At 45.3% G+C, this 27382-nt stretch overlaps 1 protein-coding gene across 2 annotated transcripts in view; it reads right to left on the reverse strand.

Moving 5' to 3' along the window:
- pde4a (phosphodiesterase 4A, cAMP-specific) overlaps window positions 1-20360 on the reverse strand; it is a 37772-nt gene extending 17412 nt beyond the window's left edge. Inside the window, exon 1 of one of the 2 annotated variants that reach the window (XM_084571053.1) lies at window positions 19092-20360. In XM_084571053.1, the coding sequence (XP_084427179.1) occupies window positions 19092-19387 (296 nt within the window). In that variant the 5' untranslated portion in view covers window positions 19388-20360. Of the gene's footprint in view, window positions 1-182; window positions 1948-19091 lie in introns of those variants that run through there. The other variant, XM_084571054.1, reaches the window with a different exon arrangement.
- Between the last annotated feature and the right edge of the window lie 7022 nt (window positions 20361-27382).

Consider the following 27382-nt stretch of genomic DNA (forward strand, 5'->3'; position numbering starts at 1 on the left):
TGAAATCTTCTTTAGGGAGTCGCATTACTGTCACACGGCACAAATGCTATTAATGCTCACACCTCGTTCTTAACTAAGGCAGAACAATCACAAATCACTGCGGCATGTTTTTTAATAGAACAAAGACAGGTTAGTCACGACTGGGACCCGTTAAGGCTCAGTGGCTGGGTGTGGAACTGTACCTGCAAACACAGTGCGATGAGCGTCTGCGCTCCTGAATGCTGCGGTTCAGTTTCATGCGGCGGAACAGGGCAGAGCCCCCTTGTCCTCGAGACTGATCGACTGGTGACACAGGTGAGGTGAGAGAGGGTGCAGGAGGTGGACCGTCAGGACTCTCCCACAACCTCAGCTGTCGTGTCAGCTTCCTCTGACTCATCGCTGCCAGCCGGGGCCCCGCAGGAGCTTACCAGCTAAAGAGAACTCCCCCAGCCTCCACTTACAACTGCCCGTCTCGCTTTATGGCTGTCTCTCTCCCACGCGGTCCCCCTCATCCACCTTTTAGTGCGTCCTCACGTTTTAGGCAGGCGAAAAAAAAAAAGAAAAAAAAAGCAGCACCTGCTGTACGTGTAACAAACCGTGTCCTCAATCCAGAGCTAGTTCTCATAACAAGGCCTCATCCTGATTCACTCCTGCTCCCCTGCGTGTTTCAAGCTGGAGGAGTTAAAGTTCATCAGCATGCATATCCTGCGCTGTGATCCTCAGGGCCTGGATGCTTAAACTCCGGTTCGCCCTTCTCACATCCCTCAGTTTGTTCCCCGGATTTATTCAGGTCTCCTTAATCCTTGCTTGTGCGGGTTTGTTTAAGGTCGGTCTGCGCTGACAGCCTCACAGGGGAGAGCTCTTCTGATATTTCACCACATCAGCTCTGATTGAGCGCCGTTGCCCTTGTTGGCCCTCCGTCTCCTCCGCGTCTCCAGGTTGCTCGGGCTCCTCGCAACTCACAAGACGCCCGCGTTGCGAAACCAGCCGAGAGACTTCTGATGATCTCAGTTCACTTCCTAATTAGCCAAGCCTTTTGCCCTCTTGCATGCGTTAATTTTTCTCCTCCCCCCGGCCTCCCCTAATGCAAGCATGTGCTCTCACTGGCCTTATCTCACTGCTCACAGTTCCTCTGCAGCAACAGGAAGGCTGATCAGTAAGAGTAACAAACCACAGGCGCTAGAATAGAGCAACACGCAGAGCCTGTGTAATGAGGATTCGACGAGGAGATACAAACAACCCAGAAAGAGGAGGAGAAAGGAGAGGAAAAAATGGGTTGACTCATACCCCTGTGTAAATGTTTACATGTTCCACTAAAGAGTGCGCAAGGTTTGCGCCCAAAACATTTTGTGTTTGGACATCAACAGCCTTGTTCACCAACAGCACTTAGATGGCCTTTAGACGCGAACGGACTCAGCGCTGCCTTAATATTCTCAACAATTAGACCATGAAACAGCTTTAAAACATGAAGCATTAGGTCAACCGCAGCTAATTTAGTGGTGAGATACGAGTAGCAGGAGGCCTCAAGCGTTTATTTTTTATTTTTTTTAACACCTATGTTGTTTGTCATAGACTGTATGCTTATATGCTTTGGTAACGCCACGTCACTCGAAAATGCAAAGACTTTTTCTGCTGCAGCGTTAGTAAAAACTCTGCTGGAACTATCGAGCCGCTGCAGGTGTCGGGTTTGCCGGCAGCACAGTTCCAGAGGAGTCTCCTGAAGTGTCATTTGTCATTTTTATTTTTTTATTATTATACGAGGCATTGATTAATTATCTTAGTAACAACCCTGTTAACCCTGGACCTGCTGAAATGGCATTGAGAAACAGCCCTGTGGTGGAACATGTTGCAATCTTCTTAAGAAAGGAGTAGTGAGCAATTCATTAATTGAACAACTGCAGTTTGTACTGCAGTCAAAATAGCTAATACTCCTGAATAATATTTCCAACTTCATTCATTATATGTGCTGTATTTATATATATATATATATATATATATATATATATATATATATATATATATATATATATATATATATATAAAATTGAAAGGTTATGCATGGAAAATTGACAGAAACAGCAGTAGGAGATATAAGTAACCTCGACATGTTTTATTAAAAGGCTGTGTTTCAGATTTTTGTGCAACAGAAATTAAATTACCATGCCTGTAAATAATAATAAAAACACAACCTATTCTCTTATTTTTATTCTTTCTTGTCTGAGTGTAAGAATCTGTCCAAACGCTTCATGGTTTTGGTTTGGTCAGGAGGCTAGCGTCCTGTTTGGAATACAGATGAGACAACACACGTTTGACAGCCTGCACACTGTGTGTTTTTCCCGCAACCGGCCACGATCAAGACGCGCAACAGAGGAAGGTGTTTCCGAATTTGTGCGTCACCGTTCGAATATACAGTACTCGGCACGTACCCGGCGATTGCACAAGCACAAGCGAGATGACTTGTGAATAGTATCTGGTTTTCCCTCAGCCTATTTCTGCAACAGCAGCTCGTGAGAAAAAAAGAAAAAAAAACAAGAAGCAATAAAAACCTGCTGCACGGATTCCAGCTTTCAGCAGGCAGCTTGAAGCCCGAGCACAGTGAGGAACACAGTGAAGATAAGATGCCTTGTCAAGTTTTTTTCCCTCCTTTCCTCTCGCCTTCCACATTGAGTAGTTTACCCTTTCTTCTGAGTCTCTCCTTTTCCCTGCCTTCTCTTCCTGGTAGAGAGCAACTGCCGTTTGTTTATGACGCACTGGGAATGGATGGGGGGGAGCTCGTCTTGGAAAGTCACTTATGAAAAGGCCTTAGTGCTTTTCAAAGGCAGACTTTGGAAAAATGTCAAGAATCCTAATTCACTTGACAGTTACTATTGTAATCTCTGGAGAGCTGATGAGGAGACAATTATTCTATCTTCTATTAAACACCGAGTCCCAGCTCAATAATAGCTGGTGAAACCTCTCAAAGTGACTCATGCACACCCGTGGATGTATGCACACACATGCGCGCACGCACGCACACACACGTGTCTGCGAGGATGCACACTGGTGAAAACACACCCCCGTGTTGCACTTAAGCGCACACATAGATGAGCATTAACATTGGAGCTCCTTTGTTTTTCGCTATAAAAAGGCAAAGTAGATGCACGCGCGCGCGCGCACACACACACACACACAGAGACAGATGCGCGCACTGTACACAGGGGTGATTATACGCTGGGCTGTGGGCAGCTCTCTTGGTTTCATTATGTGAAAGCAGAGTCCCCGGAGTGAATCGCCGCGGACAATGACATGATGATCAGAGGTTTCAGAGGGAAGGGGATTTGTGCCAACAGAGTGACTCCTTATAAAGAAGATAACAAACCGTCTCAGCCAGGATGGAGAGGAGCACAATAAAGCTGTCATCTCACGTCTAGTCTAGCTACCTGGACTGCATCCTTCTATTAACTCAGAGGGGCTGCCGTGACTCGCTCCAGAGACAAAACCTATACGGTAACGAGTATGTTAACAACGCAGTTCGCGTTGCACGACTGAGAGATGTGGTCACTGGCTTGGAAAATGTAAAGCTCATTTATTGCATGTGCACTGGCCATGTAACATGAAGCGGAATTGCATTTTGGTTGAGGAGGCTTACACTCAGGTATTGCTGCATTTACTAGTTTGGTTATTAAATTACCACTGTGCATCTTGTCAAAGGGAGTCCTTGTGAGCAGAGTAAGCCGCGGAAATTGGACTGTGCTGCAGCAGCACTTCATTTAGTCTCTTCTCTGCACACATTTCTGCAACAAAAGGGAGAGCTTGATTTCATGTCATTAATACAGCAGGCTTCAAAGGGCTTTGGAGCCCTCAGTCAATACAGCGATTAGTTTAATTAAACCTATAAGTCTATATGAGAGTGTAGAGGAGATTTACATACATCCCCTCCACTGACCCCACTGACCCCCGCTCTTGCCATCGATTATTCATTAACAGTCATCACGAGGAAGCCCCTGGCTGAGGCAGGCGGCTGCCACATCAGCGTTTTCCCAACAGCCTGGTTGGTGTCCGCTCTCCTTTTCTCTCCATGGCACTTGTGTGCCGCTGTTAATCAGGCCCCTCTGAAGGGATGAGCAAACCCTTATTCATTTAAGCTACTTTAAAAAAATATATTCCCTGTCAACCTCCCACCCCACCTCCTTTTTCTTCATTCTCCTCAGTTCGCTAAGTTAATGATTAACCTGCCTGAGTCCATCACACTCTCTCTCCATGACACACACACACACACACACACACACACACACTGTCCATACTCTCAGCCTCAGAGGAGAATGACAGTTATTTCCTGCCTCTGCTTCCTCCTCTGCCAAGCAAGCACAGATGCTTATTTCCAAGTGCAATTTCAACCACCCCCCCATCTCCCAACCCCCCCCTCCCTGCTACACCCACCCACCCATGAGCTGTGCCTCACCCAGGCATTTAGCACCTGGCTGATTGCTACCAGTGTGGGGGTGGCAGTGAGGGCAGTTGAAGGGAAGAGGAGTGAGGACTTGCAAATTGGGAAAGGGTGCTTCTTTTATAGGCCGACCATATAATCACAGCCGTACTCCATTGCTGCGGTTGAATCATCTGCGCGTCTATCGAGTGCATTAGGGTTCTTTATCATGAAGCACTCTCAGGCAAGGGCATGCTTTCAGGGCACCGTGCCCATAACTGACACATCTCAAATGACATGTCCAGAGCAGGCTTGCCATCTCAGCTTGCCTCATCTTGCCCTTTGGTGCTTCCGAGGCGAATGCGAGAGACAGAGAGAGACGCGGGCACCCTCATGCCTGCTTATAATTTAATGCCGACATTTACAGTACAATGAACAAGAAGCAGAAGCTCTGAAGGGAAAGTGCTGGCGCCACGTCATATGGGCTACGGCAGGGTATCTGGCCACTGGAGCTTCACAGAGCCAGGATGACAATAATGTAACAACATACAGGGAGTGTGAGCAAATGAAAAAACAGGACTCAGGAGACGTTATGAGCTGTGGCAGGTTGGTCTGCAGCCAAATCTCAGACTTTCCTGAAGCCTAACTACTCTGTATTCACCTATTCAGCAATCAGATCTAATCTCTAGTTATTACAATCACAGCCATTTCAGAACTCATAATAATGGATTCAAGCTTCGTGACTTCTCGTGACCCGGCTCATTAAACTCATCAAATGATGTTGGTTAAGAAACATTGCTGCCTCATTAGCATACTTCCCAGCGCGCACTGGGTCTGAGCTAAAGCTCTCCAGAAGCCCGTCCTTTACCCAGTTTGGAAGCAGCTGCATTACAGAACCTTGTTATGGGTCTTTTCATGCATGGATCTCAGATGAGTCACAGATATTTTCTCAGATAAAAATGAAAACGATGCCAACCCCGGTGGAAATTCAAATCCACTTCAGCCCCTGCCGCCAAGCTCTCAGTGCATAAGTCGCCGTAGCTGCAGTGAGATGCACATTTCAACTATGATACTGTGCACATGATGAGAAAAACTGTATTCATTGGTGTATTATAATTATTATAACTAACTGCATTACTTCAAAAGGGAAACTAAAAACTAAATCTCAACTGCTACTTTTGTTAAAATGACAAAATTCCTACTTTTGATAGCTTAGATTTATATTTGAAGCTAACCTTTTAAATGATTCTGAAACAGAACACATAGGAGCTTGTTTATTTACCACCGGATGTAATTTCCGTATAAATCAGTTTTTACAGTGCACTGGCCCAGATCTCCACCAGCTCCACCCCATCCGCTTCCTCTCCCCTGTTTGCCCTCCAGCTGTCCAGTCCGCTCGCTGCCTCTCCCACCCGTCCAGCTCTCTGCTGTGCTGCGGTCAGATCACAGAGCTGGAGATTACAGCAGATTATCCTGCCCACAGGATCACCAACCCAACTCCGGGCTGTCCAGCGCGGAGCCGGCCGCAGCCTCTGAAAGTCCAAAACATATGCCTCTACAGGAAGGACCCGGAGGGATTGGCCGCACACACACCTGGCAAATGCCGCAGGAGAGGGATTTATTTTATGAGCTACACTAGATAGGATAATCAGCCTTTATTCTGCACAGCAACAGGCCCTCCACATTGTGAAGGGACAGACACAGCCGGCCCTCTTAATCTATTAATGCACTGTAGGAAATAAATTCCACCAGGATTCAGTGGATCGCGCACAAAGCTTTTAGCACAGTATTTTCTTTCACCTGAGGAATTTGGGCTCCGCTGCGTCGTCGACGGTGTTAGCGCTCCGAGTGCATTCTTCGAAACCCACCAGAGGCGTCCGTCACTCTGCATCAGCACATCTCCGAACTCCCAAAAAGCTCACAGGAGTCTCTCCTCAGGTGGGGACCGACTCACTCTGTCACGGCTTGCTCTACTTTCAGCTATATTTAGTTGCAACTTTGTGACATTTACTGCTGCACAACACTCAACTGATGCGTACTGGATTGTAACGACACAGCGGAGACAGAAAATAATAAAGATGTATTTTTTTTCCCCCCTGTGTGCTGGTACTGTACGTTAGACACACGGCGAATTTGATTTGAAACTATTACTATGAGCATCTGCATCTGCTTTAACATTAACATTAGACTGCAGCGTAGGAGCCGTGGCCTCTCTACTGAACATCATAAATAAAACCTGGATATCAGCGCATAACAAATAATTCAGCAAGTCAGAGTAAACAGTCTCCACATTTAAAGTCTCGTCATGCTAGGTCTGTAGTGTAGCCCTCTTCACCTCCTCCACTCTGTTTTTAGGAAGCGAAACACGTACACATTCAGATTGAGGTCAGACAAATGTATCAACCAGTCAGCGTTATTTGACCATGTGTACTCAGATATCCCTTCTTGCTTTGTCTGTACATTTAAGGTAATTTCCCCCCTAAAATTGGGCCACTACAATGACAAAAGACCCTGAGAGCTGATGCAGCTATAGTCACTGTCAGTTAAAAGAAAGGAGCGATATCTCTGCATACTGCTTTGCTGTTGTCTGCAGCTTGTGAAACTGAGAGCAACAAGGTTTTATTCCTTTTTTGGGTCTGTCAGTGTTGTTCTAATTCTCTCTTTCTCGCCATGGCTGCAATGCATGCAAAATGAGTATTCACGACTGAGTTATATGCACCCAGCTCATGTAGAAATCCTTTTCCCTCCACAGTCTTTCTCCTCTCTTCAGTCTTCAACCTTTTGCTCTTCGGGGATCCATGCACTTTTCTATGTAAATTCCCCCCCTGTGATCCTGCAGGGAGGTTGAGCGTGAAAGGTAAGTATTTAAGAATCGTGACTCCCAAGCCCCAGCTCTTTTTATACCCAGCGTTCCACTTCCCACATATCCAGGTGGGGAACCACCAGAACCGACAGCTTATTTAATGAGCATTGTTCCGGCCAGAAAGCACCTTGTATCTTTGTGTCACGGTTAGCTCCACTGTATTTCCCCTCTTCTTTGCTGCTGCGAAGCCCAAGTCTGGGCTAAACAGATGGATCAGCTGACACAGAGAGCAATCCTGAGAGATGACAGATGGAGGGACGTGTTCAATTGGTGTTCTGTTTAGTTTCCTGCTCCTCGCATCCTGATAAATTAGGAGCTGAGAGACGAAACTCCTCGACGGGGAGAGTGACTAGTCTGCAGCAGCGAGAGCAATAGAGTGATATTGATTTGCTTTTGATGTTTAATGGAGTTTCTCAGAGGAGGGGTGTGAGCAGAGGGAGGGGAGAAGTGGTGGAAAGAAGGAATGAGGGTCAACAAGATAAAAAATCAGCCTCTGGATGAATTCAAAGTAATGAACTAGATTTTAATTGCACTGACCGGCATTCCTAGAAAGTGGAAAAGTGCTCTTACAAAACCCAATTAGTGCACGTTGTGGGGGAGAGATGATGAGAAGAGAAATGCTCAGAGTGAGGCTGGACTGCTGAAAGTAGTTTCCGCACTGGTTCTCTACTATACGTCCAAATCCATAAACGCCCTCCCCATGCTGTTGCCCCCCCCCACCCCCCCAACAAGCCCACACAAGAAGTGGTATTTTTAGAGCATCACCCTATCTCTGAGATGGAGCGTGTAACTCCCTCTCTGCAGGCTGGGGCTGCTGGGCCTCTTTTATTTTAATCCAGACTGGAGAGAGATGGAGAGAGAGAAAGAGAGAAGAGCGTGAGTCATCCAGAGCTACCTTTGTGTCACTGTGGCTCTGTTCCTCCTCACCATCTCACTATCTTTTCCTCCATCTTTTCCTCCATCTGTCTTTTCACTCAGTCTGCCACTCTTGGTTATTGTAAGCATCTATCTATCTATCTATCTATCTATCTATCTATCTATCTATCTGTTTGTCTTCCTGTCTGTCTCTTTTTCCTGCCATCCATCTGCCTTTCAGTCTGTCTGTCCACCCATATCTTTATGTGTGGACATTCAGTCTTTCTGAATATCTATCTGTCTATCTATATACATGTCTGTCTATCTATCCATGTATCTATATGTCTGTCCATCTTCCTATCTATCTATCTATCTATCCATCTGTCTATCTGTATCTCTCTATCGTCTTGAATTTCATCATCTAAAAATCTCCACATATCTTCTCTGTAATTTCATCTCCTGTCATGTCGCATCTAAAAGTGAACTGCAGACTAGCGCGCAGTCTTGGCATCTGATTCGTCACATATATTTCCCAGCACAGAGAAACTTGGCTGCTCATTGCCCCGGAATGACGGATAATTGCCGATATAATGTGGCGCAAAAACAAATGCCGGTGCAGGCCGCGGCCGAGCGAGGGAGCCTACAAAGGTTGAACAGCGGATTGGTCCGTTTAGCTCGGCGCTCAGAACGGTCGGCTAATGCATCGGTGGCACGGATGCGCAAAGGAGAGAGCGTGCCGACCAATTGCTTCCCGCCAGTTTGTGATGCCACGCTGTCCGTCGCGTTCGTGCATGGCCGCGCTAAGAACAACCTATTTTAGAAGACAGCGTCAAAAGAAATCCCCTTCTCTTGAGGCGTCTCCCGTGTGTCAGTTTTTGTCTAGCCAGCAGAGACAAATCTGTGGACACAACACAAAAACAAACACTGACATATTTACTCTTTTTATCCTGACATGTGAACATGTTAGCATGTCCAATATTTGCTCTCCTTCTCCACTTACCCCTGAGGGAATTACTTGGCTCCGAGGTTGTTAATTGTTCCACCGTGTTGACCAAGTAGTGTCTAACCCGCGGAGCTTTAAGAGTAAACCAAAAGTTGTGCACCGCAAAAAGTAAAACCACTAAAAAAAAAACACTGTAGTCCTAAGGGTAACTGCAGAGTAGAGTTTGTTAGGATTTGTTTGTAATGTGACACCTTTCATACTCATTTGATCCATTTTTAATATAACGACATAAAAGTATACAGTCATCCTGGCGGCGCTGTGAGGCTGTACTCTGGCTCAGCAGCGCTTTGAACTAAACACGAACGTCTCCACACTAACATGCAGATGTCTAGCGGAGATGTTCTTTTTTCCAATTTTCCCCCCATCTTATTCTGCAGAGTGCGGCGCGTTTGGGAAATGAGTTCAAGTACAGTAGGAGGGTTTAGGATTATGCCCTAAAAAGATAAATTATATCTCAATCAAAGGCTGAGTATTTTATATTTAGGTAAATTACATCCCAGGAGATCAAATATACCATAAATCTAACACACGCAATTAGGAAACCCTGTTATAATGCTGTAGCCATGGTAGTAATAATAGGCCTTAATTGTGAGAATGGTGTTAGAGAACAATAAGAAAATCTAAGTGATTATCCAAGATAGCAGTTAGTTATCATTAGCGAGGAGAAGCAGTGTGGATTCGATTCGTCTGTTGTGAAGCTGCCTCAGGGCCTTCGTCTTGCAGCGGGGCAGTGGATGTGGCATGCTTGTCTGATGAGTCAGTCTGTCTGTCATTTTGTGTTCTTATGTCACTCACTGCCCTCTCGTTCCTCGGATTCTCTCTCTCTTTTTTTTTTTTTTTAAAGCGTAATTTTAGACTCGAATCAAATGCACCCTTTCTGCCTCCACTTCTTTGCCTCACATCACGCCGGCAGCTTGAACTTTTCTGTCTGAATTTATTCTGCCACGCTACACCGGCAGGACTACGCAAAAAAAAATAAAAATCCTGTCCACTCACCTGAAGGCCCTGCTTCAGAAAGATTGTTGTATTGATTAAAAAAAAATAAAAAAATCTAAAAGGCAACATTAAAACTGCAAGAGATGGATGCATTTTATTTCCTGCTGTGTTTACCTCTATTATAAATGCTAAGAAGCATCGTTTCTGCTTTCTTTTTTCATCCCCTTCAGATTTTGTCTATCTCTGAGACAGACCACTGACGAATGTGTCCTCATGATGAGCCTTGACATGATGCTGATAAAGTTATGCTCCCTTCTAGTGTGAAATGAGTTACATACATTCATCAGCAGAAGAGTCGAGTAGACCTGGGGAGCCAAGTGCACCCTGACTGATGGCAAAATGATGGAGGAAGAAGCTGTGATTGGGTAATGAGGCCTGGAGTCTCATGGTAGGAAAAGCAGCCAGAGTCTAGCAGACCGCTCCAACACGTCAGAGTTGGGGAGTATGGGCTGTGAGAATCAGCAGTATGTCCAAACAGAATGGATGTCTCCCACACTGCATGTCCCCAGACGCTTTCCGTCTAACAAAAGCCTTCACGCGAGCACATGCTCGCACACAGACTTGGAGCCACAATAGCTGTGCCAGGGTGGCTTTCTGTCTGCCTTCCACAGATCCGGATTAAACAAAAAAATAAATGATGCACAGTCGCTGTGCGCTGCAGTTAACGTTTCCACCGGCAGCAACAGACAGGCCTCACTTTGCACAATGTGGAAACTGCTGAAATGGTCAAAAAGCGGAGACGGAGAAGTTCATCTCGAGCCAGTGGCTGAAGCTTCGCGATTTAAAAAACTGTTACGGTGACAAACGCTTTACCATCACGATGAACGCGTCTTAAGAAAAATGTGCCATGCCCTGCAGGGCGCAAAATGAGGACATCAAACACATACTCAAGTCGTTCACATTAACTCACTAGCTGTTCTTGCATTCAAATAAGCACAAACATTTACACACACTCACTGCATACTGATGCACAAGCAGATGCTCTTGCATGGACTCTGTGCAGCACCCACACTCAATATCTTCCTTATACATATTGAAATACAGAATGGAAACTGAAATAAAGCTCAATAAAACACTGGGAGCTGAGGCTGGTTTGGTTTAATCTCATTACACTGAGAGCCCGAGGCTTCTCACCCCCTATTTATAGCACCCTCAGAGAGAGAGAGTGGAAGGCCAGCGTTCATGTACACAACATCACTGGCTTGCGCAACCACCGCCATGAGTGGCAAGGGACCCGACCAATCGCAGACAGGTCTTGCGTCAAATTTGATGTGACAAAATACACAATTGCCAGTGATCTGTGAAGACAGCCGCCCTCATTCTCTATTCTCCAGACACATGCGAGCTTCCACATTGCCGCGTTGCCACATTTACCTTCTGATCCCTTCACACGTTCTCTCCGGTGCCGACTTCTCTTGCCCCACCTGTTTGATGCAGAGGAATGTGCTCGGGGGTCGCCTGTTAAATCGGGAAGCGCCGATGAGCACGAGGACACCTTCTTCTTCTTCTTCTTCTTCTTCTTCTTCTTCTTCTTCTGCTGCGATTAATCCAGGAGATTTCACAGATTGCATGCGGATGATTTTGTTCCGTCTGTGTCTTCAGACTATGCTGTTGCAAACACACGCTCGGGGACACTCTCAAACTTTCACTGGGCATTATCAGTGGTGCGGATTGCGCCAGAAACCTTTCAAGTTCTTCCTGGAGAAAAGCCCAACAACGAAAAAAAGGGGAAGCTCAAGGGAGAGTAGCTCTATTGACTGAGAGAAGACTCAATTCTGCTATTCTTTAAGGGAACCTCTCACAATAAAACCCCCAATCCACACAAGTAATCAGCCCTTGATACACAAACATATACACAACAAACATTACAGAGAGTTCTGATAGGAAAGACAGAGAGAACTCAGACTAAGGCCTCGCTGGTGTTAATTGCTTTGCCTTTGTTGGGGCTAAAAAAAAACTAGTCTAGCCTTTGTCAAGAGAAAATCCCACACAGTCATGGTGCACTGCATGGGTTGTGTAGAAAAAAAAAAAAATGCAATCTTTAAAATGTCTCAATGTGAAAAGTAGCATCAAACGGAAATAAGCCATGTTTTTCCCCCTTCTCTCTCTCTCTCACTCTCCCCCTCTCTGCCTCTCTGCCCTCCAATAGCCTGGATGTCACTTTTTAATGTGTGAACATGAACGTGACCTACAAGAAGAGCTCCGACAAGACACTCGCACTCGATCTGGCAGGGGGTCAGGAGCTGGAACCGCGGCTCTTTCTCCTTACCGAGCGGCGGCCCACCACACCTTCGGTCAGCCATAAATCATACGCTGCTTCATGCATTATGTAAAAATCTCAAGTGTTCTCACAAACCTCGTTGCAGCTGCACAGATTGACGATTTTATTTATTTATTTATTTTTACATACATATATTTCCCACACAAACCTATTGCGCCAGTTATATTTATTTTATATTGCGCCAGGAATGATTTTGCCCTGATTTCGACAGGAAGGAACAGCCCCAGCCGGTCATAGCTGCAGCCACACACAGTAAAAATATACTGCATTGTAGTGTAGATACATATATCATGCACTGTACTTGTCATTGTCACATATTAAAAGGTTATTATTCACATTCATCTTGCAATTTAAGTCCTTGCATTGGTTTTACAAGATTTTCACCAAGAAACATATAATTTTCTCATATATCGTGTTTTTAATTACATGCCTCACAGGAGCCATTTTTCCCACATTCTGCTTTTGACATTTTAAAGGCATTTTATTGAGAATATAAATGTGCCTTCATTAGAGTGCATTCAGAACGCGTCCTCCACTCCGCCGCTGCTCGCAAAGGTGCACGAACGGCCCGAGCGACAATGGGTATTTGCTGGCTAATTTCTTTTTGCTGCTTTCTAAATTAGCACGCTATGAATTATTTAGTGGCACATTTAGCACCCTCATGCTGTTATTGTTTTCGCGGCGACGGGATATTATTTGCTGTTGTTTTCAGCATTTTTCCAATCAAGCTCACACAATAACGGGGGGAGCTGAGTCAGACCAGCAACGGGGGGAAAGCAGGAAGAAATTTCTGTCTCGGCCTATATCTGTCAGCGATTGCGGTGATATATGGGCGACACATTTGAGCAAGGGTTTATGATGTAAATGGACGTAAATGAAAGTCTGAACAAAGAGTTGGTCAGATTTGCTGGGACTGGGCCACGGCGTACAGTAAGCCACTATTAATGCCATCTGTCGCTGTACTCTAAACAAGATGATGAAGCTGACATCCTGCCAGTAATTTTGGGTAAGAACACTGTCCCGGGGCTGCGTGTCTGGAAGTGGTACCTCAGATGAGATGCTGGCACCAGCAGGCAGCTGAACAAGCACGCAGCCTTCACGCAAGTCTCCGTGCCAAGTGTGGTCTCCAGGTGCGCACCTTCATCCTTTTTCAGCTCTGATTTGTTGGGAGTTCTTGATTTGAACTCGTCTGCCTCAGTGCGTCCCTGACACACCTCGCATTCGTCTGACACGGCGCCCCGCGCGACAGGTGTACGCCATTTGTTCCTTCTGCTCCGCCGTGCGTGTGCCGCGCTGACACACAGCTGAATGAGGGACTGTCAGTCTGAGTCGCTCAGACACGTCTGCGCTAAGACAGCAGCCTAAAGCACATTTCATCTCTGTGGCGTGGGTCTCCGCTCTGCAGCATCACAGACACAGCCAGCTGTTTCTGAATGATGGTGGCCTGTGTCACCTACTGGGGCACAACATGGACAGAACATCCTCTTTTCATTTGTCCAGCTTGTAAGGAAACCTCGCACTGAACAAGCATCGGCCTGCTGTTTTCCATCGAGCCCAGCTATTTGCTGAGAGGTGAAAGACTACCGCTTATTTTGAAATTGAATACTTTGCACATTTTGACATTTAAATTCTCCCAGGTCTCAGCAATGAAGACCTTTTTCTTGGTTTGAAGTGGGCGACTTGATTAGACTAAAATGCTTTTTTCCTTTTAGTTCCTCTTGGAGTCTGGTTTTGAAGAATAGCTCACTATAGCTTTTAAGAAAAAGCTTTATTTTTTTGTGTCAGGAGGAAAAATAAATCCAAGGATAAGGTGATTCTAAATTAGATGTGTGTGCTCTCTGTTTTCCTTTCAGATAGACTACAATTTGATATATGGGTCTGTTGGAACTGCTTCAATGGCAGCTGATTCCATATAATTGAAGGCGTTTATGTCTGCTATGCACTCGAAGTCTGTGATTTGTTTTTTAAAACGACGGCAGCAGGACTGAAACTACATCAGTATTAAACACATGCAAGAGGAACAGAGGAAGGCGCTGCACGCTGTCAGCGGCGGGCATTGCATTTCACCACTGGAGTGTGAAGGTTCTAGATACAAATATGACCTCAAGGGGGGGAGAGACGTTGCGGGCCGCAGATGATCTCGGCGGACAAGAGGGGGAGATTGGGGCGGAATAATGGATATACTGTATGATTGTGCTTAATGCTCGTGTAAGCACGAACAAGGCTATCAGAGAGAATCTTGGAAGCTACAGGGAACCAGTCAGACGGGCCACACAATAGAGACAAAGCAGAGAACAGAAATAGAGATGGAATCAATACTCCCCATTTACACCGAGGTGAAATGAAGCACTAAGAGGAAAGAGGATCAAAAAGAGAGAAATGCAGCGATCAAAGACTGTCATTTCGTTGGACAAAAGACTGATTCAAACAATATTATTAGATAAGAAAATATAAAAAATGGCCAGCATGACGCTTATCACAGTCACAATGGGCATCTTGAAAGAGTCAGAGGAAACCATTGCTTAAAGACTGCGGCAGAAAGTCCCATTATGGAGATTTAATGGACACGAACACTATATGGAAAGGGAAAAAGGGACTGGGTGTTAGAGATAAAATGTAAACAGACTAGCTGCACCAAACAGGGACATAATTAACAGGTGGACCTGTTGTGCAACTTGAATTTTTTGATAGCGTGGCTCACTTTGTTTCTTCTTGCTGGGATCTCTGCCCATGCACACTTGTCAAGAACAAAAAAAAACGAACGAGCGAAACAAATGACTAGTGTTTCGCTGCTTTTCGGTGTGAAATTAATTAAAATGCAAAGATGCCAAGGTTTCCAATCAATGCACGAGGCAAATACCGACTGTGCTGAACGTGGTTAGCGGTAGCCTGGGTGTCTGAGAGCCTGCAGCCAGACAAAGTGATGAGCACAGAATAAACACAAAGGAAAGACCTTGGGCGAAGGCTGTAAACGTTCCCTCTGAGCAAACAACCCACTCGGCGTCACAGTTAAGAGATCTCAGAGGGATTTTTTTTACCTGAGGTCTCTGGAATCCACCTGAGCTGGCCAATGGCGAGCACCGGAGCGGCGCCTGAACCGCCTCCAGACACTAATTAGCGCCGAGAGTAGTGAGAAAGCGTGATGCATTCACAGACGAGCGCAATCTGTAGCTTAAACAGATGGTTCCGCCACGCAAATGAGACGAGCGGCCTATTACTTAACACTATTAAAACGTATTTGCTGGGGAAGATTCCTGAATGCTCCCTGCATGAGACTTTTTTGTTTCTAGAGTGTTAGAAATGTAAATGTATGATCAACAACAAAATACAGCTGTTGTGGTGATTAACTGAAGCGTTTTCTCATTATGTACTAAATTATTATGGCAGCCGGCCAGACAGGCAGGGGAAGGAGCAGCTCCAGCTTACACATCAGCTCTGGATCCTGAGCTCGGGGAGAGGATGTAAAGAATGCATGAAGATATAGGTGAGGAAGAGAGCGAAGCTTTGGTTTGAAATAGTTCAGTTCTTCAGTAGAGGTGCATTAATATTCCTTTTCTTCATACCCGTTTAAGAACATACCAATCATGATGCATTTCCAGTGGGATATGCTACATACTGGCAAATTATACAGTGAAGCCCATGAAGTGCCTGTAGGCTTTGCCTTTTTTTATTTATTTTTTTTGGGTAAATGAAATCTATTCTACAAATGCACAAAACAAGTAACCATGGCAACAGAATTGCGGGAAGAGCTGTTACTCGTTTAGTGTCAGTCATTCATTTTCGTGCAGGAACTTCCCAGAGCGCATTGGGCATGGGACCTGATGACTGATACGCCCATATTAACATCCTCTGACAATGGGACTGACAAGACGGTCGAACAAAAGACATCAGGGATGTGAAGAGGAGGCAGACTGAAACTCTTGGGGGGGGGTTGGGGGGGGGGCTGATTGCCACTAAGATTGCCATTTTGTCAGATACGACATAGACACAGAAATAGACAAAGTGAAAACAACTGCAGACAGTGATTCTTCAAACGGTTATGGAAAACAACCCCCAGAATCCCTCTTGTATACAATCCATCCCCAGACTGCCGAGAGTGCTTTGTTATCGAAAGTAAAGGTATCCATTACAGTTACGCAGCACAGTCAGTTTTTTCCGAACTTTGTCCGAAACAATTTCACCAGCAGCTCTCAGGCTGATTGATCGCTCGAACCTTCAGATGAGGTCCTGACCAAGTCTTCAGTGATTGAACGGTCTGCTTTCTGGAGACACTAAGGTCATCCGCTGAGTCGATCGGGTGCCCGACCAATCAAAGACCAATTATTTTTCCCGCCCTCCAACAAAAGGTCCCTCGTTGTTCCTTAGCGAATAAGTTTAATCTGACTGTACTTGTCATTTTGACGGTGAAAACACTAAGCTGTCGCTGACCAGTGTTTGGGATGTGAACAAGAATTTGGCTCCTGTTTCTTGTTTCTCCCATTGCCATGTGACAGAACTTAGAAGAACGTTCCAGATGTGGTGCATGTGAAGAAGGGCGTTCAGAGTGCGAGCAGATGTGCATGCAGCTGCCTTCCACAGGCCGGACTTGCCGCAAAATTAACCTTGAGCTAAAAATACGGAGCTGCTGGATCAACTTAGATGTTCATAAAGCTTAGAAAACACAGCAAAGCGACGAGGCATCTGCTCAAAGCGTCCAATATCCGGAAATAGGCACAGAGGCAGAAATAAGAGTCACTATGATGTCTGGCCGCCCATTGATACGACAAGGCCTATCGACGACCATATGGGCTACAGGTCAGACGCTTCCCTGTGCACATACCTCCACACGCATGCACACAGTGTGAAGGCTGCATTCCACCGCTCATGACACAAAAAAATGTATCCACCAGCCTCCATTCCTCCTTGCACCCTCCTTCCTGACCCATGTGTAGCACAAACACCCACAGACCGCACACGTCACCTCACGGATGTGCTAAGGTACACACACACACACACACACACGGATACACACACACACAGTTGGAGCCAGCTTGCCCTCAGAGCCGAGCTTGTTGGAATCGAATTATGTATCTCTCTTTCTCTCTCTCTGCCCTCTCATGGTTTGCCGCCCACAGAAGGAGAAGGGCAGGCAGAGTCAGTCCCAGTGCACTAAAGATTGGACCGCCTCGTGTCCTGGGGACTAAAATACAAATCAGCCCTTCCTCCAGTCAACTGGAGTTGGCCCTTTTCCCAGGGGCCTGCAGGGAAGGCCGTCTGTGGCATCTTTAGAAAAAAAAAAAAAAAATGAAAACAAATAAGAACACGAGTAAAAGACCCCACATTCCTCTCTCAAATCCCACCGCTCACGGGGATTTGTTACTAGTCATTTCCCCGGTTATCCGCTGCTCTCTTGGTCGGTGCGCGTTTGGGTTTCGTCAGCGTGTGGGAAAAATTGAGGGGGGAAAAGGAAGTCGAAACCAGTCCAACATGTCAACAAATTCTTTCTTAAAAGAACCATCTGGGGGATTTGAGGTCATGCGAAGGCCAGTGTCAGGGGAAGCAAACTGAAAAGCAACACAGAAGGCCTTGACTTTCTCTCTCCGACAGCCACTCTCTCACTGAAACAGGAATAACAAAAATGAGTCACATATAAGCAGCCCACCTAACTGTAACCCATGCTGCACAGGCTGTACATCGTTGGATGTGAAAAATGTACCTGGCTCTCCTGAAGGGAGGCTGGTAACAGTAAGCAAACACCCTGGTGCTGCATTCACCGCGTCTTGTTAAGCGGATAAATGGAGCAATTGTTGAGTAAGGACAAAGTAATCGTATCAAAATTGCATCTTTCCATGACTCGCTTAATAAAATGCCTTTAATCTAATCTGCTTGATTAACATGCATGTGTAATTTGATTTAAGTTCTGGTAGATTAATTAGCCTGTGGAGATAAAGTATCATATAACTCTGCTGTGTTTGTCTCCAGTGTCAGTCAACGTCCTCTCCCTAATGCAGTGAATTTTCTTACTGTCATATCTGATCAAAGAGCAGCTATTTGCTCCCATTAAATGCTGTCTGAAACCATCAGTGTGACAGTACTGTGGCAGTCACAGGTCCATAACGCCGACACCTCTCATTAAGACCACAGACTGAGTCGTTTCCCCCACAGTAGGTGGGTTAGAAGTCAGCAGCATCTAGCCTTGGATGTGGAGAGGATGTGTCGTGCTAAGGGGTACTTCAGCAGTGCACTTTTGGCCTTACGCCCACTGAGCCCCAAACCGCCCCCTGGAGACACTCTGATAAAGGCCTGGAATGCACATCGTGGCAGTATCTCAGCTTTCCACGCACGAACGCACCCAGCAGACCTTTGGTGCCATTAAAACCATGTTGACTCGTGTTACTTATCAACTGCTTCTACATACAACATGTGGACACCCTTCAAAATGTCACAGGTATTTACAGATGCTGTTGCCGCCGCCGCGTTTCGAGTGGGCGGACTGGTTTGCGCTTCATACCTATCTGACACAGTCTATCCAAAGACGCATAACGCACCGAAAACCCACGCGTCCCGCCTCCCGATAGAAAGTCCTTCATATCGGTTAACCCTTCAGGCACACTGCGTTATTACGCACTCATTAAAATGCCCCTACCCCTCCCCCGTTTACGCATATGCCTTGTGGGCTGTCATGGGCTATTATTGGGATGTTTGGGATGCACACCCCTCTCTCGCCTACCGTTTATTCCCGACACAATTTCCGATTGATGTGTTTGTGGTCCCGTGGAAGGAGGATGGCCAGGACATCCGAGACTTTTTCAGTCCTGGTCGGTCGCTCGTATCCACGGCGTCGGAGCGCTCCATGTGCCGGTGGTGGTGCCGGTCGGTGTCGGAGTAGCCCCGGTGTTTGATTTTGATCGGGGTACGGGGTTGTCTCCAAAGATGCTGCGGTGGCTTTAGAGTCGCTTGTCCTTCCCGGGGAACCGGGAGCGACAGGGACAGGCTCTTTTTCGAACATGGTGGTGGTTCCATCATAGTGCAAAAAAAAATAAAAAATCAAATAAAAAAAATGAAGATCCCTTTTTTTTAACTTATTGTTTAAATAATATGGCTGTATTCGTTTATTTCAAGCACACAACAAAACGTCTCATGTCCCGCTCCACTTGATCTCTGAGCGAACAAATAAAAGTAACCAAGTCCAGCACAGCCCAGATCTGAATCTTGTTTTCTGAAAAACATCAAAAACTGTCACAGTGGTAGCCTGACAAGTCATCCAAAGATCATTACTCTCATTGTCCTCGGTGGTGATCAGTTTGAGTTTTTCACAGAATCTCTGTTCTGCCGTGATCCTCACCAGTCCTGGGTTTTGGTGATGAGACACCGGTCCTGCTTCTCCTGAAGTTTGACGCCTCATCGCCCATGGCGCACAACCAGATGACTGTATTTATTTTAGAGAATTTATTGCTTTTTATCAGCCACTTATTGCAGAGACACACAGACCGCCGGCGCTGGCTCCCCCTCTCTCCCTCTCTCTCTCTCCCCCTGTGTGTGTCGTGTAGTATATTATTGCTGTCTTTCAGCTCAGCTCAAATTTCCAAGCAATTTCCATAAAAGTACTCAATCTAGCGCGGTTCTTGTAGAGCTACGGCATCTCTGCGCGTCCAGAGGTCCCCTGCGATCATTCCGTGAAGATCCAAGGATTTTGGCAAGATGTTAAACTGGACTCATCTTCAATACATCGGGATGGTGTGAAGAATGGTTGGTCCAAAAAAAAAGAAAAAGAAAAAGAAAAAAAAAAACCATACCACATAGGATCCTTTGTTCTTAGCTGACCAGACTATCTCATCTTTAGGTTTTGTTCAGTCAGAATGCATCATATAAGGACACAAACTGATAGTTGCGGAGCTTCAGTCATCCTGTGCAGTCCGGGCCATTATCTTCCCATCCTCATATTTGCTGGAGTTCGACGACAAACATTGGCTTCCACACAACGCTCTCTCTCGCTCTCTCTCTCCATCTCTCTCACTCCCTCTCCCTCTCTCTCTCTCCCCTACAGTATTTGGTGGATGGGTGGTTGTCCTCAGTGATTGGCCAGAGCTGGAGGGATTCGAACCTTTTATGTCCTCCTTCCATGCCTCCTCACACATTTCCAAATTCCAAAGCAAATTGGACAAATGATGGTGGCTGGCAGAGAGGCTCATAGCACCAGGGATCTAAAGAATGCCACTGTTGATCATTTTACCTATTTGGAGATGAAAGCCGTCACTTTGACTTACCGTGTTTGAGCTGGAGCATGTACATGATCCCATCCAGGTCCCTGGAGAGACAACACTGAGACCTTCCAGTCCTCCTCTTTGCGTGCCCCTTATTTTTAGACGTGGAACAAAAGTAAAAAGAAAAAAACTATCCGGTTGCTCTGTGTGGATTTGGAGGGGCACTCACATTGTTGGGTAAAAGGTCTTATTCCCATCAGGGCCACCACAACTAATGGCACTGTAAAACACGCTGCTCGGAAGCACGTGACCGTGGAGCTCCATCAATCTGGGATCGATGCTTATTTCACTGTTGTACACAAGCAGTGCATTTTAAATGAAGCAAAATTTGATTTCACGTTTGATATGTTGGTAATGGTTTTTCCATTGCTGAAAAGGCCACGGGGCTTGAGTAAAGACCAAATGAACACGCCGTCATCATGTGCAGAATCGAAATCTGGGACTGCACTGTTCATCTTCTTCCACGCGTTGGCACCTTCTCATGGCTAGCAAGGCATCCACAGTTTATAGAGATTAGTGTTTATGTGACTAAATGAATCTTGGGCACCGCAAAACATCATTAAGTTAAAATGTAGATATTAACGTTGTATTCATTTCTTGCTAATGCTACCAACTATTTGCAACAAATTCCTAGTCTTATTTTTAAGGTCACTTAAGAACTTACTCAGTTCGATTCCATTCAATTTATACAGCGTCAATAACAATACAAACTGTGCCAAAGAAAAACTCCCTTTTAACAGGAAGAAACTTTGAGCAGAACCCAGCTCATATGGAGGGACCCATCTGCTCGAGGCCGGCCGGGTAGAGACGGAAAAAGAGCGAGATAAACATACATCTGTCATACATACACACATCTGGCTAAAGCGGACATGTGGAATATAATCATGACACTAAATGGTGATAACTGATGCATGATATACAAGTGTTTGAAATAAGTATATACACAAGAGCACAGGGCCAAAAAACTGTTCGTGACAATACACGTTATATCACAGATGAGTTAGCGGCTACGATGACTGAATATAAGAGCTATCATAGGCGGGTTGGAGAGTGATGCATTCAGGTAGGAGTGGATAACTGCAGGCCATGAAGACTGGGCAGGTTGATGAGACCAGAACCACAAATGAGTAGTATGCAGCTCCGCAGGTCAGAAGAACACGGCTGGAGACACTTATAAGTGTGTTGTTCTGTTAGGGAAGCTATCATTTCTTTTTGTAGTTTAAAGACATGATGCAAACCCCCCATGTGACTTTATTAAATTAAGTAATAACTGTTTCATTTCAAACTCCGGCTTCCTCCCACCGTCCAAAGACATGCTTGTTAGTTTAATTGGTGATTCTAAATTGGCCGTAGGTGTGAGTGTGAATGGTTGTCTGTCTCTCTGTGTTAGCCCTGTAATAGACTGGAGACCTGTCCAGGGGCTACCCCGCTTCTCACCCAATGACAGCTGGGATAGGAATATTTAGCTAAGATCAAGCCATTTTATTCATATTTTAAGTTGGAACAACAAATTATATTTTACAGAGTAGTGTCATCTACAAGAATGTACAGTGACTTAGGCCAAATAAGGACAGAGATGATGTTTTTCTGTGAATCATGTGTTCAGTCTGAGTCTGTAATTTAGTAGAACCGCCTTATTGAAAAAAACAGTTTTTATCTGTTAGTCTGACAGCATTTAGCCTCCATTAAACCCTTAAACAGTAATCAAACTCCCAGAGCCTGGCCCGGATCAGATATCAAACACAGAATGTAATCAGGTTCCATCTTCCCTATGCACATTGTTTAGTTCAGTGACAACACAACGCAGATGTGTTCACCTTTCGCCTGAGATGCAATGAAGGTTTTTGAAGCTAAATTTGTATTTGAGTGTGTTTTGTTTTTTTTCTTCTTTCCTGGATCATTGTCCCATTTTTAGATGAAAAAGCAACTGCAAAGCTTTTTTCATTTGTCTCATTCTCTGTAACAGGATGAAGCATCTAAGTAAAGCAAATATCTGGCAGGACTTCAGAGCGTACACACTGTTTGCTATTCTCCCCAGCCTCAGACATTTCTTCTTGGTGAAGCCGTCCACCGGGAAGCAGGAATCCTTCTCCTGGCTGGACTTTGTTACTTTACCTTGACCTGACCTGGAAGCGCCTTGAGATTCCACAAGAGCCACTGGATAAGGCTGCTGGGAAACAGGATATCTGGAGAGCGCCGCTGGTGGTGACCCTGACACAGATAAGAAGGTAAAAATGAAACGGAGGGATGTTTGGTTATCGCAAACCTCGGAAAGTTGCTGCCTCCCTTCTTCCCCTGCCAGCGCGGTCTGAATCCTGTCATGAGTAACGCTCTGAATGATGAATATGGTGCCGCTGACAGCTATTAGACAGCTTCAGGCAGGCATTTGATCCATCCACAAAGGCTGATGCCAAACCAGGAAGGTGTCAAAGCTTGTAAACAGAATAATAAAAAAAAAAAGAAATCAATCAATCAATCAATCAATCAATTGGGAAAAGGAATGCATGTAATAACTTTGAAAACGCCACAGTTAGTGGCTGTGAAGGGTCTTAGTGGAGGTCTGGTCGTATCCCTCTCATGGAAAAACTGCATCTGGGAAGTAGTGCCACAAAGAATTACTTAGAAGTCCACATTTTACCTGGGTTCATTACTCGCCAGTCTGGTTGATTGAAGCGAAATGAGAGGATACGACCAGAAAGAAATAGAAAGCACATCAGAAGATTTCCACTACTAATGTTACAAAAAAAAAATAAATCCTTTTCTGTCTCGATAAATCGTTGTAATGCCAACCCTTGTAAATCTTGCAGTGTTTGGTGCATAACCATAAAGAGACACTTGGTCTAAACCACTAAACCAACAGTTTTGTATTCTGCAACGAGCACCGCGGCCTCACACGGCAGCTTGCAGGGTTATAGACTTTTAGTCTGGTTTCTATCTACACTGTAATTACAGGCTTTAGAAATAGACTGACACTCTAAGGAGTTGTTTCCCCTCTCACTCACATGCCTTTTCACTCTTTTTTTTTTTCCTTTTTTCTTTTGGCACTGCCTTACCCTAAATTAAATCAGTATTTTACCTGTATCTCAGTGCGTGCTGTAAGGAAGAACAACATGCTGCATTTTCAACTCGACGTGTTTGATGCGAGGAAATGATGCTTCGAGCTGCGATATTAAATTCAAGCCAATATTCTGCAGGTAAACAAGCGCGGCAAGGGCGTAGCGTATGGTACGAGAAACAGCACGTAAACAATGCAGCCATTTGAAGGTGATGATTAAAGACGTCAGGCTGCTGCGGACGAAGTGACTGAAAAGCATGCAGATGATCCAGTAATTCTGTGTGGAAAGTAGCACCTATTGATATTCTGCGTGAGTTGTATGGGTACATTAAGTAGCTGGCTCGACTATTTGAACTCGAAGCCTTTGTCCCTGACTCTTTAATATCACCTTCCCTGGGTATTTCGGGACTGACACTTGATCACGAAGCATCTGCCTTTGTCTGATCTGGTCTCAAGTATCTAGACAAAAACTCTGGTCCTTGGCCATGAAATACTTCTTTCCACAAAGCTAAAAGCAATTTAAACTAATTTGGAAAAAAAAATTGTCTGTCTCTCTGTGTTAACCCTGTGATGGACTGGCCAGGGTGTGCCCCACCTCTCACCCCAAAAAAAGAAAAGAAAAGCTTTAATCATTTTCTTTCAAATCCAGTGCAGGACTAATTTTAGAAGTGTTTTCTCATGTGAATTTAAAAAGAGGAAGGAGTGATGCAGAACAGGTTAAATGTGGAGCTGAGGCACTGTAGCCGCTTCATGCAAATTTATTTCGAGAGCCGGAGACTCTTGATATTGATGTGTCTGATGTGTAAGTTAAATACGCACGACCCCTTTTTGAAACGACTGCTCCGGGCAACATTCAGATACTTGACAGCATCCGTGCTGAATGCAATCAAAACTCACACGTTCTTAACAAAGAGAGCTCAGGGATGGATCAGCCAGTGTCTCTTCAGGGTTTACTTATCAGCCCTCATTTTCCCACCATGTTTACCATCTACTAAGCTTAAAAACTAAAATCTTTTGACTTTGATCAGCTTTGGCAAAAAGATTTATGTTTTCTAAAGACATCAGGTTCAACATTTACACTGATCAGGCATAAGATTATGACCACTGACATGAGAAGTAAATAACATTGACCATCTTGTGACAATACAATGTTCTTCTGGGAAACTTTTGGACCTGGCATTCATTCGTGTGAATGTTACCACGCATGTACTGTCATGTACCACCCACCTAGACCAGACCAGGCACCCCTACCCCATGGCAATGACACTCCTTGATGGCAGCAGCCATCCCCAGCAGGATGCAGCCTGACACAGGCACACACACAAGGTTTAGGAACAACTCAAAAAACATGAAGAACAGCACAAGGTGTTGACTTGGCCTCCAAAACTGATCAAGTATCTGTGGGTTGATCCACAGAGGCCCCTCCCCTCAACCCATAGGACCCAAAGGCCCCCACTAACAACATTCTGTTGCCAGACACCACAGGACACCTTCAGAAGGCCCATGTCCACTCTCTGATGAGTCACAACTGTTTTGGAGGCGCAAGAGAGACCTACACAGTATTAGGAAGGTGGTCATAATGTTACGTCTGATGGATGTATACTGCATGCACTTAGCTTAGCTGAAAGTTAGCAGGTCATCTTTTTTCAAGGACTGATGTATTTCTTTTCACACTTTACTTCCTTGTTACAACACAGATCAAATCAGCAGATGAATTTCAACTCCTGTCACAGCTGCTGTATTACAGTGCTGTTTCCTTGAGAGAAAATTCTGTAGCTGTAGCTCATGTCCTTAGAAATGAATTGGGGGGGTGGGAGCGGAGGGTAAAAAAGCTTTCTCTAACTGGATGCAGAAATAATGTGTGAAAAGAGTCTTTTCCTATTTAAAGCTGCCGAAACAATGATTACAAACCTATTTTGGGCTCGGGATGAGACTCTAAAAGAACAACACCAGACTGTTTACTGGAACAGATTAGCGTTTCTCTTCGAAACACGGAGGCCCTTAAAAATAAAAATACAAATTTGCAGCTTAGGTGAACTGCCCTTCGTGGAATTTCTCTCCGGAGAACAATTTCCGCACAACTAAAAGCGGCTTTCGGCTGCTTCATCAGAATGCAAACGAGCACATGGAGTCTCCAGGAGTGCATTTTAAAATTCTCGCACGGCGACAAAAGAATCTTGCGTTCATTTCATCTCAGGAAACTTGGCCACGTATGAAGGCACAATGGCTATACATGGTGCTGCGTTATGTTAATAAATTCCCAGGATTTTCTCCTCGTGACCTTCAAGGCCAAAAAAAATAAATAATAATTTTAAATAAAGACATGCAAATCCTGTGAATGTGACCTGGGTATTATTTTCTGCAGGATGCAAGCACATTTTTATTCCACTCCTTGTCCAAATGTAAAATTTCAGACCCCTTCGAAACATCTGCACCAGCGTATATATCCAATACTGTTGCATTTGAACATGAAGTGGCATTTAAAATGTTCCCCAGATTTCAAGGAAGGAATGGAACTGGACGACGAAATGACCACAATGCAGACTGGAGCTCTCCAATGTGGTATGGAAAAAAAAAAAATCCTTGCTCTTGCTTGAGTCAGCGGCACACTTCATTTAGTGAGCATCTGATTTATTAGGACCAAGCTCGCCAAATGGCTCTCCGTGTTATACATTCATATTGTGAGGAATAATTGAAATGCCAAGCAGTCTGACTTACTCAGCACACATGGAGGAGATGGTTGTGGAAAACTACTGTGTATGATGCATTATTTCTGATTTGATAGCGTGCATGGAATAGAATACGTTCATTTGTAGAAGTTAGCTTAAACTGGACTTCAGGGGAATTTCTCTTTATCAGCCAAGGGCCAAACATAGAAGGCAGAAAACTGTCCATGTCCGGCAGAAAGACCGTCATCAGCCTGTCTGGCCTCTGGCCCGCGTGGAGTCTGCACATCGGGCATCGGGGAACGCTGGGAAATGGATCCACTTTCGCCCAGTGGAGGGCTATGAAATATTAATCCACACTTCTGTGACAGCGAGCAATAGTCTGGCAGCAAATGTGTACGTGTGTTACCGCATGTGTGTGCCCAGCGCTATGAATATATACATGCAGGACGACGGAAAAGTAAACCGAACTAGCACGAAGTGGATGTGCGCAAGCGAGCACGAAACATAGGGATGTTTGAGCAACGGTTGAATATGTTAACAGTTTCTCAGCAGATGTTAAAAGGATTCTTCAGCTTGTCTTTTTCTGTCGTGTTGCTTGCAGTGGTGGAGGCAGACCGCCCTGCGTGTAAAGATTCACAACACATCCAAAGCTAATGCTAGAGCAGGGCTGCGAGGGCCGTCCACACGTCGAACGGCATTAAAAAGGCGCGATAGTTCAGAAACGGCTCTGTTCACTTCAAGTTGTTTATCTCCGAGCCGGCGGGATCTCCCGGTAGTATCCGTGTCGCCGGAGGCAGAGCGGAAACAGATTTAACATTGCACCAGGGGGAAGCGAGGCCGAGCTCCACTTTAGGGACAAGCCGGGGACCAGTGAGCCCTCAAATGATGCGATAACTCAATTTCAGAGCTACTAAGAACTCCTGCTAATGACATTGTGGAGTCGTAATGGCAACTGGAGATGGGAATAAAGCGTCGGATTGACTGCGAGGTTACACTTCCGTGCACTTTCCTACGTGGTGTGACATTTAAGATC

This window comes from Chelon labrosus, assembly GCF_963514085.1.
Source record: "Chelon labrosus genome assembly, chromosome: 21".
Taxonomy (NCBI): domain Eukaryota; kingdom Metazoa; phylum Chordata; class Actinopteri; order Mugiliformes; family Mugilidae; genus Chelon; species Chelon labrosus.